General features: G+C 40.4%; 3 protein-coding genes across 12 annotated transcripts; 2 read left to right on the top strand and 1 right to left on the bottom strand.

The window, feature by feature from the left end:
- The first annotated feature begins 25 nt into the window (after positions 1-25).
- On the top strand, positions 26-8,578 carry PUS3 (pseudouridine synthase 3). Of its 6 annotated transcripts, XR_004256393.1 has the most exons (6): positions 26-232; positions 3,321-3,771; positions 4,978-5,534; positions 5,720-5,910; positions 6,816-7,212; positions 7,697-8,578. XR_004256393.1 is itself a non-coding variant. In XM_032229360.1 (5 exons), the coding sequence occupies exons 1-5, from the start codon at positions 141-143 to the stop codon at positions 7,133-7,135; spliced, it is 1,611 nt and encodes a 536-aa protein (XP_032085251.1). In that variant the 5' UTR covers positions 26-140; the 3' UTR covers positions 7,136-8,578. The 6 variants fall into 6 exon arrangements, 5 of the variants coding, with proteins under 5 accessions (XP_032085251.1, XP_032085253.1, XP_032085252.1 ...); XM_032229360.1 differs by having other exon boundaries at positions 6,816-8,578; XM_032229362.1 differs by having other exon boundaries at positions 27-232; positions 3,362-3,771; positions 6,816-8,578.
- HYLS1 (HYLS1 centriolar and ciliogenesis associated) lies at positions 868-9,946 on the bottom strand. Of its 4 annotated transcripts, none has more exons than XM_032229369.1 (3): positions 9,860-9,946; positions 8,724-8,773; positions 868-3,158 (listed from the first exon to the last, which is right to left on the bottom strand). In XM_032229369.1, exon 3 carries the CDS (start codon positions 2,037-2,039, stop codon positions 1,116-1,118), a length of 924 nt encoding a protein of 307 aa, XP_032085260.1. In that variant the 5' UTR covers positions 2,040-3,158; positions 8,724-8,773; positions 9,860-9,946; the 3' UTR covers positions 868-1,115. The 4 variants fall into 4 exon arrangements, with proteins under 4 accessions (XP_032085260.1, XP_032085257.1, XP_032085258.1 ...); XM_032229366.1 differs by lacking the exons at positions 8,724-8,773; positions 9,860-9,946 and adding an exon at positions 5,713-5,796 and having other exon boundaries at positions 868-2,069; positions 2,259-3,158; XM_032229367.1 differs by lacking the exons at positions 8,724-8,773; positions 9,860-9,946 and adding an exon at positions 5,713-5,796 and having other exon boundaries at positions 868-2,369; positions 3,080-3,158.
- A 197-nt stretch (positions 9,947-10,143) lies between these two features.
- On the top strand, positions 10,144-16,248 carry RPUSD4 (RNA pseudouridine synthase D4). Of its 2 annotated transcripts, XM_032229485.1 has the most exons (7): positions 10,144-10,389; positions 11,654-11,819; positions 13,007-13,208; positions 13,760-13,853; positions 14,606-14,756; positions 15,345-15,442; positions 15,966-16,248. In XM_032229485.1, exons 1-7 carry the CDS (start codon positions 10,246-10,248, stop codon positions 16,188-16,190), a joined length of 1,080 nt encoding a protein of 359 aa, XP_032085376.1. In that variant the 5' UTR covers positions 10,144-10,245; the 3' UTR covers positions 16,191-16,248. The 2 variants fall into 2 exon arrangements, with proteins under 2 accessions (XP_032085376.1, XP_032085377.1); XM_032229486.1 differs by lacking the exon at positions 10,144-10,389 and having other exon boundaries at positions 11,708-11,819; positions 12,979-13,208.
- The last annotated feature ends 75 nt before the right edge of the window (positions 16,249-16,323 follow it).

The following is a 16,323-nucleotide window of genomic DNA, read 5'->3' as shown; positions in this document are numbered from 1 at the left end:
GATTGCCGAGGGGCGCCCGTTTTAGGCTGGGTGAAGGGAAAGGCTGATGACGTAAAATTCTTGACGTTCGGCGGCAGGCCACGCAGGGCCCGGAAAGACTCCACTTCCCAGAAACCTCCGCTCTGTTTCGGGACAGGGGAATGGCGCGTCATTTCCTGCATGGAAGTTGCCTGTGGAACGGCGCTCGGCGGTCTTTGCCTCCAACCCATGTGCGCGTGGACACGCGACGGAGGTAGGACTGGGCTCTGGCGCCGAAGGGCCCCCGCACGCCTTTCCAGAATTGACGGGAGGACCGCTTTGCTCCTGGTATCTTGGGAATGTCGCGGAAAATGTCCTGGGGGGGGGTCATTTAAAGCAGCTTCTTCGACCAACAACTTGAGCATTCCCCATATTGTAACATTTCTCAAACTTGGCACCTTTTAAGAAACGCCAACCTATGGAGGTTCTCAAGTGGCAGGCTTGGCGGGGGGTGTCTCCAACCTTGGCCACTTGAGGACTTCAACTCCCAGCATTTGCTGTCGAGGAATTCTGGGTGTTGAAGTCCACAAGTCTTCAAACGGCCACGGTTGAAGACCCCCGTTATAAAGGAATGTGCTGTGCACTTTTATTCATAGACAAGTATATCCGTTAACCTCATTCCAGAGAAAAGTTTCTGTAGCTCTGAACAGCAACTCTTAACGAGTGATGAAAAGCAGGAGAAATTAAGTTCGTCCTCGGAAAGAATAAAATAATCATTTCACTTCATAAATTTAATTTAATCTATACATCCACAAATTAAAACTTTTTAAAAGCATAGGAGTTCAAAGAGGGAATGTGTATGAAGTATCTTGGGGAAAAAACAAGGATCCTTTCAGTAGATTTTGATTCATCTTCTGCCTGTCTTTTTATAAGGTAATATGTACATTCAAATAATATGATCTGAAACAATGGTAGCTTTTAAAAAATCTTTTGCAAGAAAGTAGGCATTCAGATCCAAGATAGATCTTGAAGATTAAATGGGTGGCATTTGGAATTGGAAATAAATAAAAATAGCTTAGCTGCATATTTGAGGTAGAGCTAGCTCTTTGGGATCTACTAAATTCTTCTGTATAGGACATTTTAAAGATTCCAGGTTCTTAGGAGGAATAGATGTTTCTAGGCACCACACCGTTAGCCAAGTCACAGCGTATTCCCCAGCGCAGGGCAGATCTCTTCTTCTCTGTAGGCACCACATAATTGTTGGGAATATAAACAGGCTGAGCCGGTTTAGGAGGCAATTCTGACTTGCAGAGCATCTGTTCCCGAATGCTCCAGCGCACATCTTTCCTGGGGTCTTCTCCTGGGAGCCGCAGGGATTCCCAGTCGTGCTTGTGTTCCAGGTAACGGGCAACCCGATCAGTCTTCATTCTGTTCCGACTGAGCTGCTGCTCCAACTTTGGTAATATGAAAGACTTGGGGTGGCCAGTTAGGATGATCTCCTGCTCCAAGGACGAAGAGCTGAGGCTCTGGCTTGCTTTTCGGGAACACTGATTTTGGCTTTCCTCAGAAGGACTCCAGGAATAGACTGACCCAGGGGAACTTTGGGGCTGGTTCTCCTCATTACACTCTTCCTCCTTTTCCTGAGCATTCTGAAGGTACATTCTCTGATTTAAGTTCTCACATTCAGGACTGGATTGTTGGACACTAGGATTATTGGATTCTGTTTCACTAATGATAGATTCATCTGTCACTTGCATTTCTCCATCAGGCGTTCGCCTTAGAACTTTCCTTTTCATCACAGGTTTCTTAGAAACTCTGGAATTCTCTGACTGGTTGTCTGACTGGAAGCTGGATTGTGTCGGACCTTGCCTGATCATTGTAGGAAGCATAGGTCTGGCCACTGAGGCCACCGAGGCTCTCGGGTAGGGGTCCAGCTGAGGGGCCGCTTGAAGCTGTCTCGGGCTATCACCCTCACCCTGTTCTGCACACATGCGAATAAAGTCCATGGCAGCTTCTTTGAGCCGTTCTTCCCTGTTCATAGACTTCCATCTGTATCGGTTGGGTCGTATCAGGGCTTGCATTGCTTCTCTCAGTTGGGGTAGTTATTAATTCTGGAAAAGAGATACCAAGCTAGGTTTGTACAGTCTGCCACGTCATAAATGCCTTACAACTCATGCTTATTTATCAACTCCATCTCTATCAGGTCATCTTATTAACCCTCCTCGGCTCCTCTGGCCAGATAGATAGAAACACACCTATTGCACATCCCAAATATTTTTTTCAGGTAAAGGCATACTCACCCCAATCCCTTCCTCTCCTAGAGATGGGATTTTTTTTTTGGGGGGGGGGGTGTTTGAGATGGCAGTAGGGCAGACTTCAGGGTCACAAAGCAAGACGCCCCTGTGCCTGGACTGGAAAAGTAAGTAGAGTGTAGTAACTCTAACAGCTTGATAAGTTGCTGCAATTAATTCTAAAGAGCAAGGATGGAGTTTATTTCTGAAGGAATATATGTCTAAGAAGGAATGTACAACAGTACTTGTTATTTATTTCTCAATGCTCTTTAAGTCCTTTTTCCTACTTCTGTACATTCAGTAACTATCACCATTTCAGCTTTCCTTTTAAATTACCTTGTGATTTTTGCATTACCCATTTTCTAAATAACAGCAAAATGATGCACGCTCTAATGAAATCAATTTGTGTTGTTTTCTTTTTCTTTTTAACCACTTCTCCCTTAGAACAGCTTTAAAAAAATCTTATTTAATTCAACTTCATACTTCCTGACTTCCAACTCTGGGCAATTCACAATATAAAAATAAATAATAAATATAGGAAAATGAGAACAATAACAAGATGGCAGAACTAGCCAAGAAGATAAGCATATCATATTCCCACCAATCTAGCCCATGACTGGGAGAAGAAGCAGGTCTTTAAGGGGCTCTGGAATGCCATTAGGATCGGAACCCCTTGCACTCATTCCAGAACACCATGACGTAGAAGGAATGCTTTTGGGGTCCTGATGAATGGCATTGCTTAATTGAAGGTGTGCTCTGGATGCCCTTGAACAAACAATACTAACAGGTTGCAAGTAGGGCTTAATTTGGTCACAAATTAGTATGCATACCTGGAAAAGATACCTTTTGCTCTTTGGCCAGCTTAGAAATGGAGGATCCAAGTATAAAGGTGGTTTAAAACAGATTATTCTGTAAGTGAACAAAAGCAGACACTCAGTTCTCAGCAATGAAATTCATAAAATCCCAACAAGCTTTCGCTGCAGAAATATTTGGCAAGCAAGGTAGTTAATTTTCTTCAGCTGAATAGCTTTTAGTAGCTAATACAGATTGTATTCATTTGGTTATTTGCAGATTGATTCTTTTCCACTACTATTGCATTTTCATATTGCCAGATTCTTTTTTAAAAAATAGCATTCTACCAATGGCCAAAGGCACAGAAGAAACAGAAAGGCTACTGAAGAGAATCCAGGAGCTGGAAGAGACAGTGCAAAGGCTGGAAGGCAGGCTCTTGGAAAACAGAAAAAGCCCAGGCGAGGGGAATGGCCTCCCAGCATCAGGAAAGGGGAAGAAGCGTCCACAGCGGCCATTCAATTTCAGTGCATATGGCCAGAGGCACGTGGCACTCAAGATCGCCTACCTGGGGTGGGAATATCAGGGCTTTGCCAGCCAGGAGAACACCAACAATACAATAGAAGAGAAACTGTTTGAAGCTCTGGGAAAAACTCGGTTGGTGGTCAGCAGGCAGACTTCTAACTATCATCGCTGTGGACGCACCGACAAAGGAGTCAGTGCATTTGGCCAAGTAAGTCTAATATTTAATTCACACTAAAATGAGCGATGGGGTGACACAGAGAACATGTGTTATTGCAACTAATAATCCCCCCCCCAACTGTTTAAAAAAGGCTATGTTGATTGTGCAAAAAAATGCTTAGTGAATTTCATTAACAATCTCTTCTGTAATATAAAAGTCTGATAGCACCTTTTTCAACTAATAAATATTAAGACATAACTTTTTGTGAGGTGTAGCTCATTTGATCATATTCACCTGATAAAAATTTACAACTGTTAATAACGTTTTGGATAATAAAATATACTTTCAGAATCCTGATTTTTTGCCATCATACACTAATACAGCTCTATTTCTCCAGCCCATATAATTTAAAGTGCTTTGTTAGAGATTTGGGTTTTTCCCATTCTATAAGCTTATATTTACTCAACTGCACAATGTTAGAACTCTGAATATAAGAACAAGAACTACTGATTTATTATTAATGCATTACAATGGTTTAAATTATAACATTTGTAAATAGTCAGCTAAGACATCTATTATAAAATTAGGAGATGAGCCTGAGAATCGATCTGGAACTAATGACAAGCTATTATTTCTGCAAAAAGGATTTAACTATTTAGAAAAGGTCTATTATTACAAGTAACAAAAATTTTTAATCAAAGCAATTGAGATCCAGATTTCCAAGGAAAAACTACTCCGAAACCTTTATACAGTGAAATGCTTTAATGGATTGTGGGAAAACGTTATACATAAATGTTTGTTAAATGCAAAGTAACATTTGTTAAATGCAAAAGCACTTTACGTTATTTGTAAAATGGTGTCATTTCAATTACAGTAATGTCATTTAGACCAAAATCTATTATGTGCCTATCACTATTCTGCAAATGACATAAATTGTCATTGAAATGTAGTCCACTGCATGCAAAATCTGTTGTGTGAAGCTCCGCTAAAACAAAATTCATTTTATTGCAATTCCAATGAAAGTGGTATTTCGGCATTTGGGTTCTGGTTATATTTTATTGGCACAAAAGGCACTTTGGAATATATTATAAATGAACAGGAAAATTGTGAAAACATCAGTATATCAAAAAATGATACCATAGCCTGTTAGCTGGAAGCTCTTCACCACTGGATGAACAGGAAAATTGTTAATGATAGTTCAACAGAAAAAAAATATGTACCTAATTCTAGAATCACAACTGTTTTTGCAATTTTCAGGTGATCTCTTTGGATCTCCGGTCAAACCTTTCAGAGAATAAATCTGGGGTTGTTTACACAGAAGGTAAAAGTCATATTTCAGAGGAGATCCGCTACACCCATATTTTGAATCAGGTGCTCCCTCCTGACATAAGAGTATTAGCATGGGCCCCTGTAGATCCTAGCTTCAGTGCTAGATTTAGTTGCCTGAAGAGGACCTATTGCTATTTCTTTCCCCGTGCTGATCTGGATGTCACTCTTATGAATACGGCAGCTCAAAGATTTATAGGGACCCATGATTTTCGTAATCTTTGCAAAATGGACGTAGCCAACGGTGTGACCAACTTTCAGAGGACAATCCTGACTGCAGAAGTGAAGCTTGCAGATCAAGAAAGGAAAGTGGAAGAACTAAATCCTTTCCAAATATATGCATTTGAAGTAACAGGCCAAGCATTCCTCTATCATCAAGTCCGCTGCATGATGGCCATTCTCTTCCTGATTGGACAAAGGATGGAGAAGCCAGACATTATTGATGAACTGTTTGATATAGAAACTAATCCTAGGAAACCACAATACAGGTAGGAATTCCTGAAAGCATGCACAATCTTACTATATTGGCAATGGCTCTCTATATTTGAGCTTGCCTTGTTAAGATTATGTTTTATCATTTTGATCTGTTATCAAGAGCTGTAATATTTTCAAAGCAATGTGCACTCTGTTGGAATTACCTGATTTGTACTAATTTAAGTTGATTACCTTGCAGCATGGCAGTGGAATTTCCTCTAGTTTTATATGATTGTGAGTTTGAAAACATCCAGTGGAACTACGATCACCAAGTCCAGGAATTTAATGTTACACGCTTTCAGCAGCTTTGGACGAACCACGCTATTAAAACTCAGATGCTGTACAGCATGTTATGGGGCCTGGATTTTGCAAAGATACCTACAGAGCCAGGTAGGAAGAATGATATTTTTAAAAATTGTGTTAAAGTAAACCTTCAATTTACCATGTGGTAGACTACTGGTATAGTGTATACTTCGGTCTATCTGTAAAATTCAATTTTGTCATTTTATATAAGCATACAACTCACTTCATATTTAATGAGCATTGTTTTTAAAGAACCATTTCCTTTGGTTTAACATATGTTAAACAAAATATATTATTTGTTTAATATATCGAGTAATATGTTAAAAACTATAGTGCTAGGTAGAGTGGTTCTAATAAGTTTCAATATACACTATATTGCTAAAAGTATTCGCTCACCCATCCAAATAATCAGAATCAGGTGTTCCAATCACTTCCATGGCCACAGGTGTATAAAATCAAGTACCTAGGCATGCAGACTGTTTTGACAAACATTTGTGAGATTGGGTCGCTCTCAGGAGCTCAGTGAATTCCAGCGGGGAACTGATAGGATGCCACCTGTGCAATAAATCCAGTCGTGACATTTCCTTGCTCCAAAATATTCCAGTCAACTGTCAGCTGTATTATAAGAACGTGGAAGTGTTTGGGAACGACAGCAACTCAGCCACCAAGTGGTAGGCCATGTAAACTCGTCCAACACCAGTGTGTGACCTCACAAATGCGCTTCTGGAAGAATGGTCAAAAATTCCCATAAACCTTGTGGACAGCCTTCCCAGAAGAGTTGAAGCTGTTATAGCTGCAAAGGGTGTACACACATCACATTGAAACCTATAAATTAGGAATGGGATGTCACTTACAGTAGGTTCATATGCGAGTAAAGGCAGGTGAGCGAATACTTTTGGCAATAGTGTATTTAGAACTACTTCAGAGGGCAGAAGCAATTAGTAAATTAAATGGTTTTTTTTGTTCTGATGATGATGAATTGTTGATTACAGCTTCAAGCAACAGCACAACAATACTCTGGAGAGAGGTAACTCCACCAGTCCACAACCAGATTAATGCTTTAATCGAGGGAGTGAAAGCCCGCAATTACAAACCGTTAATGGATCGGCCCAAATGTGAAGGTCTAGAATCTCGTATCAGTCATTTTGTGCGCAGAGGACGCATTGAACAACCAAATTTGAAAAAAACAAAGCATCTTGAAAAGGAATTGGACGAGCAAAAGGAAATTAAAAGCAGCCCAGTGGTTTCTATTCAATCGGACAAGGAAATTCCAGAACAAGCTGCAAAAAGGATATGTTTTAGTACAGATTGAAGTTTCTTGACACTATCTTGCTATGTCTAAACAAATTATCTTGAAAATATCTATTATAGACATCTAAAGTTACAATGGTAAGTAGTTAGATATAGACTTACACACATTCCCTTTAACCTTCAAAAAATAAACATTTTGTTGTATAACTGTGGGCAGATATCTAATTTAAAAAAAACTGAAGTACATTCTAATATTGGTTCTGCATTTTTTGTTTACAGCTGCATACAATCTAATACTTAAAACAGTTGTAAATAATTATTATAACAATTATACTTGCCAAAGCAGAAATTCAGGGAATATGGGGAAAGCTAGACAAGTAGGTACAGCTTCCCAAAGGAATTGTATTTTAATAATTTAGTTTTCTCCAGAAATACCTTAGCTAGTTATGCAAACCTTTTTCATATTTTTAAAAAACTAATTTTTTGATCTACTTTAAACATTTGGTAAATTCATTAGAATCTGTCTGGCATAGAGGGTAAGGTATCATGTTAAAAATCAGGAGATTATGATTTCTAGTTCTTTCTTGTGCACAAGCCAGCTGGGTGAGTCTTTTTATCTCAGTCCTAGGAAAGACACAATGGCAAACTTTCAGAAAAACCTTCCCAAGAAAACAGCAGGCTTTGTCCAAGCGTCTCCAAGAATTGGACATCATTAAACAGAAGAAAAAAATAATGTGGAAACTCTGGATATGATTACATTGTCTCCCGTGAAGTTCCTGAGGATGCCTTGTCTAGAAATCACCATGTACACTTTATGAAAAGCATAATGTAACCCAAACAAGTCACGTCCAGTGGGAGCTTTAGTAGATCACCTGGCTGTCTCAGCTTTACAGAATGCCATATGAAATATTAAAATATTCATCGGTTTAAATGTACAACAATCAGTGGACAAAGACATAAAAAGCCTGTATCTACTAAACCCTCAAATATTAGTTCATACATTTTGTTAAGCCAGGATATGGTTTCTTCTTAGTACAAGTGAATTCAATCATTGTAGATTGCAAATTATGGCATACAAATTAGTGCATGCTCAACATGGTGCTTACTGCACCTGATACCAGTTTCCATGGTTATACAATAATAATAGACTGCAAAAGTTTCCTTTTGAGATTGTACAAAATTAGTTGAAAATAAACACAGGGATAGACATGCAGCATGTCAGGAGTGATTACATTTAGAATATTTGGAAGTATTAAAAGGTTGTTTATGAATTAGGATGACTTGGGTTGTTCAACAAAGTAGTTAAATAAATGGTGAGTTATTTTTAATTTATAAATCTAGCCCTGTCAACAGCTTTTGTAGCTTAGCATAATGTGTAAACTAGATACTATGGTACAATGTAATTATTGTACCATGATTTAGCATACATTTTTATCCAAGTGAGTCAATGATGGGTTATTTAATAAATCAAAGTAAACCATCATTTAGTGTGTATGAATCCAGGTTTCATAGAATTAGTTAAATAAATAGGGAAATTATGCAGTCTTCAAATGTAGTAACTATACCCCTAACTGGATACAGCAATCAACCTCTTCATACCACAGAACTGATGTCATTTTGTTTATAAGAATTAAAAAGGGCTCTCATACCTGTAATATCTTCTAGCAAGTAATATTGCTTCAAAATGTTCATGAATTTACTAGGGAAAGAATCAACATAAAAATATTAAAACTTGCACTAAGTCGGAATGATGAATAGAAAAATGACATATACAGAAACAGATTTTGCTAATATTTATAGCAAAAATACTGCATTTCAAATTCTAGCCCTCACAGAATCCATTTAAGTCTAACTCTCTGATCCATCTCTATCAAGCCACCACTTAGAATGAAATTATTTCATGCTTACTGTTTATTTGTAAGAATAGGATTACTTATTCACATTATAGATCACACACCCTGTTTCCCTGAAAATAATTCCTCCCCGATAATAAGCCTTTTGAGTGCATGTGCTAAAATAAGCTCTCCCCTTAAATTTTGCAACACAGTAGTAGCCAGATGACCACGCTCACTGCGTTCTGCGCCTCAAAAATAACAAGACCACCCCAAAAATAACACCAAGTGCTTATTTTGGGGATCAAAAGAAAATAACACCCTATCTTATTTGGGGGGGGAAACACGGTATATTGAAATGAACATCATTTATTGAGAAGGAACTTTTCAGGCAGTCTTCAGCAACCCTTCTCCACCTTATATTAACCCAGAGGCAGTGAAAACTCCCATCTGAATGGCTTCTGAGATTGCTAATTTCCCATTCACATAAGATGTTTTAAAGCACGGTGGATATTTAAAAATAAATAAATAAGATTTTTAAAATTTTTACCAAATATATTTTAATGAAATGTTTAAGAGTAAAAATTTATCTAAAGAGAGTTTTCTATTGAAGAAACATTAATAATTTATTTAGCATGAAATGTGGCTTAGTTAAGTAGCATGAGGATGTATATTCTGCAATATTGGGACTGTCTATGAGCCAACAGCGGGTCAGAAGAGGAGCCGCTGCGGGACAGAGATGACAGTTGCTCTTTAAAAATTATGATTTAAATCGAGTTGGTTTAAATCAAAGCTTTTTACTAGTGATTTAAATCGACTTGATTTAAATCAAATCCACCCTGGTTTAAAGCAACATTTCCCATCCACCAGCCGCTCTCCCAGCCTTCCTTCCTGAGCGTGCTGAGCCTCGCGACGCTCCCCTGGCTTTCCCGGGCCGGTCCCGCCGCGAGTACCTGGACACCGCCTCGCCCACGCCGCCTTCCCGGCTGCCCGACAACCGTTAACGCCGCTCCTCAACTGCCGTTCTTTTAAACCCGAAGAAAACAAGACCCACCTCGCCCGCCGGCACGTTGCTATTGGCTGCAAGGGCTTCCCACCTCTCTTTCTCATTGGCCAGTCGTTTTGCTCCGCCCCTCCGGGTAAGTTATTGGACGGGGAGAGAGACGGCATAGAGCGTCGCACCGACGTCTCATTGGAAGGAGAGTGTTCTTCTCTCGAACGCCGCGATTGGTAGGCCTTCTTCGGGCAAGGCGCGAGGAGAGCCCGCGAGACAAAGGGGCGGGCCGTGGGAAGAGTTGAGTCCATCCCTTTCTGACGTCACACGTGGGCAGGAAAGAAAATGGCTGTGCAAAACGTTCCGTCCTCTTTTCTACGAGCGGCTGTTCGGAGTTTTGCCCACAGTCCGGGCGCTGCCGCTTCCGTAACCGCCGAGCAGATGGCGGAGAAGCTGCGGGAACAGAAGAAGCCAAAAGCGGTTCCGGAGGTGAATTTGTGGGCTTGACTGGGAATCATGAGGAGAGGGGGGGGGAGGGTTTTTTCCCAGCATGCACCACGGAGAAACTACATTTCCCAGCGTGCATTGGTGGCGAGGAGACTGACAATTAAGCGAAATGGGTCTCCCAGTTGTGTGCGATGCGGCAATGGAAGTTTTGAGATGTGCAAAATCCTAAAAGGATTTGCTGAGATGCAGGAACGTGTGTTACCCTCCGTGTTCATTATGAGGGACTCCGTTGGGAAGACAATTTAAAGACACAGTTTGTCCAGAAAGTGGTCTGACGGTGGCTCTGGACAGATAGAACAAAACTTTATTATCATTTTAAATGTACACTAATCAGCACACATTAAAAGGAAATTTCGTTGCATTCAGCTCTCAAAAGTTCACCATTATGCATGCGCACATACACAGAGAGAGAGACTATCCTTCCTATTCATAGCAATTCTTTGCCTGCCATCCTGTTACCTTTTCAATAAAATCGTTCATGTTTTATATTTATATTTTAGGCTAACCTGGACTTAAAAGTGTTTGCATCAAAGCAAGCTGCAATAATCTTCAAAGGAAGCATGGAGTATAAATTCTCTTTAGTTGTTTAGTTTTGTTCCATCAGATTTATTTGAATCTATCTTTAGCGGATTCTCCGGTTCCACCACAAAACCGCGGTCGACTAAACCACATCGCTGACGTCATCAACAGGGCGACAACAGCGCGGAGACAGAAGCACACTGTAAACCCTAAACCTAAAATTAACCCCTAAACCTAACCCCCCAAAATCTAACCCTAAACCTAATCCTAACCCTTAACCTAACCCTAAACCTAACCCTTACCTTAAATTGAATCGGCTTGCTTTCAAAGCGCTATTTAAAGCGCCCTTCTTTCTCCGCGCTGGCTGTTGTTGCCCTGTTGATGACGTCAGCGACGCGGTTTAATTGGGCGCGGCTTAGTCGAGCGCAGTTTTGACGGGTCACGGATTCTCCAACCTTGGAAAAGCAGACTTTTTAACAAATGAGATGGAAGAAGTGTTCTCCCCCCCCCCCCAATCTCTTAAAACATCCTATCATTTTTTCCCATAGCACCTTCACATCAATTTTCACCTTTCCCAAAAAACAAAAATCCCTCTAATATACGTATTTTCTATGTAGCTCCTTGTTTGTTACCTTGTCTTTTATGCGTTTCTGCTTTGTTGTTGCTACCAAAGCTGAGCAATAAAGAGACTAATGACCTGACTTGTTCTTTGCTTGACTATTCAAAGGTTCCAAAAGACCGAGTATTGAGGCGAGTGCAAGAATATGTTCAGCAGACCCGATGTTTCCAGCAGCTCCATCCTAACGTCCTAGCCAAAGTTCTCAAAAAGGAAATCCTCTATACAAACAAAGATATTGTAGTAATAAACAAGCCTTATGGACTTCCTGTCCATGGTAAGTGTAATGATGCTGATTTTCTAGCAGTTGATAAAAATGTATTAGACTGGGTAATAAATGTCATGCTGAGAAGTCAAATGATTTTGTATCTGTTACTGAAGCTGTATAGGAATTCATTCCTTGGAATTAAGTCTTATTTTCTGTTCAAAATGTAGCTTGAGATTTTCTAGTTATATATGTGGCAGATGCTTTTACATTGTAGATTCTCTAAGCAAACACTGCGAGGTTTTTTTTTTCTTTTTGTATACTGCGTAGACTGGTATTAAAAGCAATAAAAATAACCTGAGCTTCTTCATCTGTCTGAGTATCTACACTATATTGCCAAAAGTATTCGCTCACCTGCCTTTACTCGCATATGAACTTACTGTAAGTGACATCCGATTCCTAATCCATAAGGTTCAATATGACATCGGTCCACCCTTTGCAGCTATAACCGCTTCAACTCTTCTAGGAAGGCTGTCCACAAGCTTCAGGAGAGTGTTGATGGGGATTATTGACCATTTTTCCAGAAGCGCATTTGTGAGGTCACACACTGATGTTGGACGTGTTTAGGTGGCCTACCACTTCGTGGTTGAGTTATTGTTCTCAACCACTTCCACGTTCTTATAATAGAGCTGACAGTTGACTATGGAATATTTAGGAGCGAGGAAATTTCACGACTGGATTTGTTGCACAGGTGGCATCCTATCACAGTTCCGTGCTGGAATTCAGTGAGCTCCTGAGAGCGACCCATTCTTTCACAAATGTTTGTCAAAACAGTCTGCATTCTTAGGTACTTGATTTTATACACCTGTGGCCATGGAAGTGATTGGAACACCTGATTCTGATTATTTGGATGGGTGATCGAGTACTTTTGGCAATATAGTGTATGTTTTCATGGTAACGTAGATATTGGAATGGCAGCAGAAAGAATACCCAACACTCAGATTACATCGATACTTGTTTCCCAGGTATCTTAACATAAAAAAATTTTTTTTTCTGCAATTGGTCCAACTTGAGTTGGATATGTGCAAATTTGGAAATGCTGTAGCACCAATAAAATACATAGCTTTCGAAATTATGTGATTTATGTTAAGTGTAAAATAGCTTGATTTAATTTAGTGGAATAAATGAACTTAATTATTTGTAAGCTGGGGTTTATGCTTTTGCATTATAGGTGAACCTAGATTATGTCTGCTTCGCAGGTGGCCCTGGGGTGAAGAAATGCATTACAGATGTGCTGCCAATACTGGCCAAGATGTTAGATGGCATGAAAGCTGAATCTCTGCATTTATGTCACCGGCTGGACAAAGAAACTACTGGAGTGATGGTCTTAGCAAAAGATGAGATGATTGCACACCAGGTCAAAGAGATGTTCAAAACCCGTCAGGTGGAAAAGAAATACTGGTAGGAGAAATCTTACAAATGATAACTAAGTTGTTGTTGTGATTTGATAATATTGACTTTCAGTAAGCCAAGAATTTACTAAGGACCACATTTCTGTGGTATGAATTATAGTATAAGGCCGTGGTGGTGAACCTATGGCACGCTTGCCCAAAGTGGCACACGGAGCCATGTCGCGTGGCACACATGACGTCACCCGTTCCTCTTCTGGCGTGCATGCAACGATCAGCTGGCCTTTGTGCACGCGGCAGTGCCGGAAACTGGAAGAGCTGGTCTTCCATTTTCTGATGTGACCATGCGTGCCGTCCAGCTGATTGCCATGTGTGCATGCACACCAGAAACCGGAAGACTAGCTTGCCAGTGAGCATGTGCGCACCTGAACCCAGATGTTCATTTTCCAACACGCACATGTCCCCTGAGCAGCTCCTCTTCCGGGTTGTGGCCCAGACAAAGCACGCTCCGTCACTGGTATAAGGAGAACCTAGCAGCCCTTGGTCTTCATGCAAAGAGTGTTGATTGGAGAGAACTGAAATCCCTCCCTGTTGTTTTCATAGGGCAATTTGTATTGGAAAACCAGAGCCGGAAGGGGGGCTGGTGGACATTCCCATTATGGAGAAAGAAGTGGAGGGCCAGCAGTCGCATTTCAAAGTGAGTATACCTAGCAGCAGAGACTTGCCGGTGGTGGCCACAACATTTAACGTGGAGACCTCTGCTTTAGTTCTTGCTTACCAGACAGCATTTAGGCAGATTTAGGATTAGCGCCCTCGATTCAGGGGATTCAACAGCATCTTCACCAACATGGATACCAGTTTTTGAAAGTAATGTGGAATAATTTGTAGCCTCAGTATCACTTCTGTACCATAATTGCACTAAGTTGTTGGGTGCTTTATTTGGGGAGAGGTTAGTGCCTTCAAATTAGTCTTGATTTTTAGCAACTGGCTTGATAAGTCCTTGCAATCTTCTGGATAACATTTTCAACGTTGGTTTGCCATGGCCTTCATCCTAGGGCTGAGCGATGACTGATCCAAGATCCCTCATTTGGCTTCATGCCTAAAGTAGGAATAGAACTCTCAAATTCCCTAGTTTTTAGCCTGATGCCTTCACCACTACACCAAACTGGCTTTTCTGTTATACATATAATATTTATGTATATTTGGTGGGCCTACTTGAAATTGAGAGCAAGTGTTGGCCTCTAAAAGGCTCATTGTTCTTATGTTACCTGTTCCCCTCTAGCTGCCATACCTAAATGATAAAAAGTTTGGATGTTCTGGATTACCAGTGGAGCAATTCAACGGTTTTCTCCATTCTACGTAACCTATTAATCTTCTCAACTGTTTGTCCTATTGGCTTTTTGGATGTTATGAAGAATTGATTTTGAGTCATGTACATCTTTGGCTTAGATGACACTTGCGCCAAATTATCGTGTATCTTTAGAAGACAAAAAGTTGCACAAAGTGCGCCAGAACAGAGATGCTCACTTGGCAGTGACCCGGTATCGTGTGCTAAGCACCTGGTCCACTTGTTCTCTCCTTGAATTGGAACCAATCACAGGTAAGCAATTACAAGCCCCTTTCTTTAATGCTTCCCATTGCCTAACCTGTTGTTAAGAAACATCACATCTATACCCATAAACCACCTAAAGCATCTGAGAATCTGACCTTTTTTAAATCTTGGTTTTTTTCCACTGAATCTAAATGAAATGCTTTCGGATTGAAGCCTTAATTATTTTTTGATGTATGCAATAACCAAAGATTTGCATCATTACATCAATCAATAAGATGGTAGATATTGCAAAAAGCATTAAAGAATTGAGAATAACAGTAAAATAAGAAAATATAAAGGCTATTTTACTAGTGTAATATAACACTTAAGGTCCAAGCTAATAGGCAAAACTGCTTGGTAGAAGAGAAATATCTCTATACTTGGCATGTCACTTAAGGGAAGACATTGTACTATTAAAAACTTGATTTTTTTTCCTGCTAACATTTGTATATCAAGCTGTTTAAATCAAAGGAAGCTTAAATTTTCCCTCAGGATAAAATGCATATGAAAGTAATTTTATGTAATCTGACCAAAACCAACCAAATATATTTAATGGTTATGCCTCTTATTTTTCCCCATATGTTGTTCATTATGCAGGAGTGAAGCATCAACTCAGAGTCCACTTGGCTTATGGCTTAGGTTGCCCAATCCTTGGGGATCACAAGTATTCTCACTGGAGCAAGCTAGCACCACAGGTAAGAGGGGTATTAAGAAGAGCCTGGCAGGATATGGCCATGAACTAAAATCCAAGAAGATGGTAGGGTGAAATGGGCTTCAGGGTAGTTAAAGGTAAAGGTTCCCCTTGCACATATGTGCTAGTCATTCCCTCCTCTAGGGGGCAGTGCTCATCTCCATTTCAAAGCTGAAGAGCTAGCGCTGTCCGAAGACGTCTCCGTGGTCATGTGGCCGGCATGACTAAACGCCACAGGGAACAATGTTACCTTCCCCCTCCAAAGGTGGCTCCTATTTTTTCTACTTGCATTTTTACATCCTTTCGAACTACTACATTGGCAGAAACTGGGGCAAGTAATGAGAACTCACACCATTACGCAGTGCTAGGGATTTGAACTGCCAATCTTTCTGATCGACAAGCTTAGCCACTAAGCCACCACTTCCCTTTCAGGGTAATTAGGCTTGTCAAATAATATTTTGTTGGACTCAACATAAATCAGAAATGCAAATGGCTCATTGTTTCTTTTCTTTTTTATGCACATATAGAAACTCTCTCTAGGTACACTGAAGAAACTGGGTTTGGAACAAGTCAAAGTCCGTTACCTTCCTCTCCACCTACATGCCTGCGAGCTCACCCTGCCTCCGATAAATAGCAATGAGGAGCAGAAAATCCACTTATTTTGCAAGCCACCCATTTTCTTCAAGCTCTCCTTAAAACGGCTAAAGCTAGAATTTCCAAAATCGGAACAAAAAGAAACTAAGACTGATTAGCTATGCTAGTTTGTTAATGGGACTCCTTTTCCTGACTTTATAAAGCCGTGGGAGGATCCGGTGAAAGGGGAAACACCTGGAACCAGATATTCTCAACTGTGGAATCACAACATATGCTTCTCTGGAAGCGTGC

This window comes from Thamnophis elegans, chromosome 13 (assembly GCF_009769535.1).
Source record: "Thamnophis elegans isolate rThaEle1 chromosome 13, rThaEle1.pri, whole genome shotgun sequence".
Classification (NCBI taxonomy): domain Eukaryota; kingdom Metazoa; phylum Chordata; class Lepidosauria; order Squamata; family Colubridae; genus Thamnophis; species Thamnophis elegans.
This window is presented reverse-complemented; position numbering and strand designations above follow the sequence as displayed.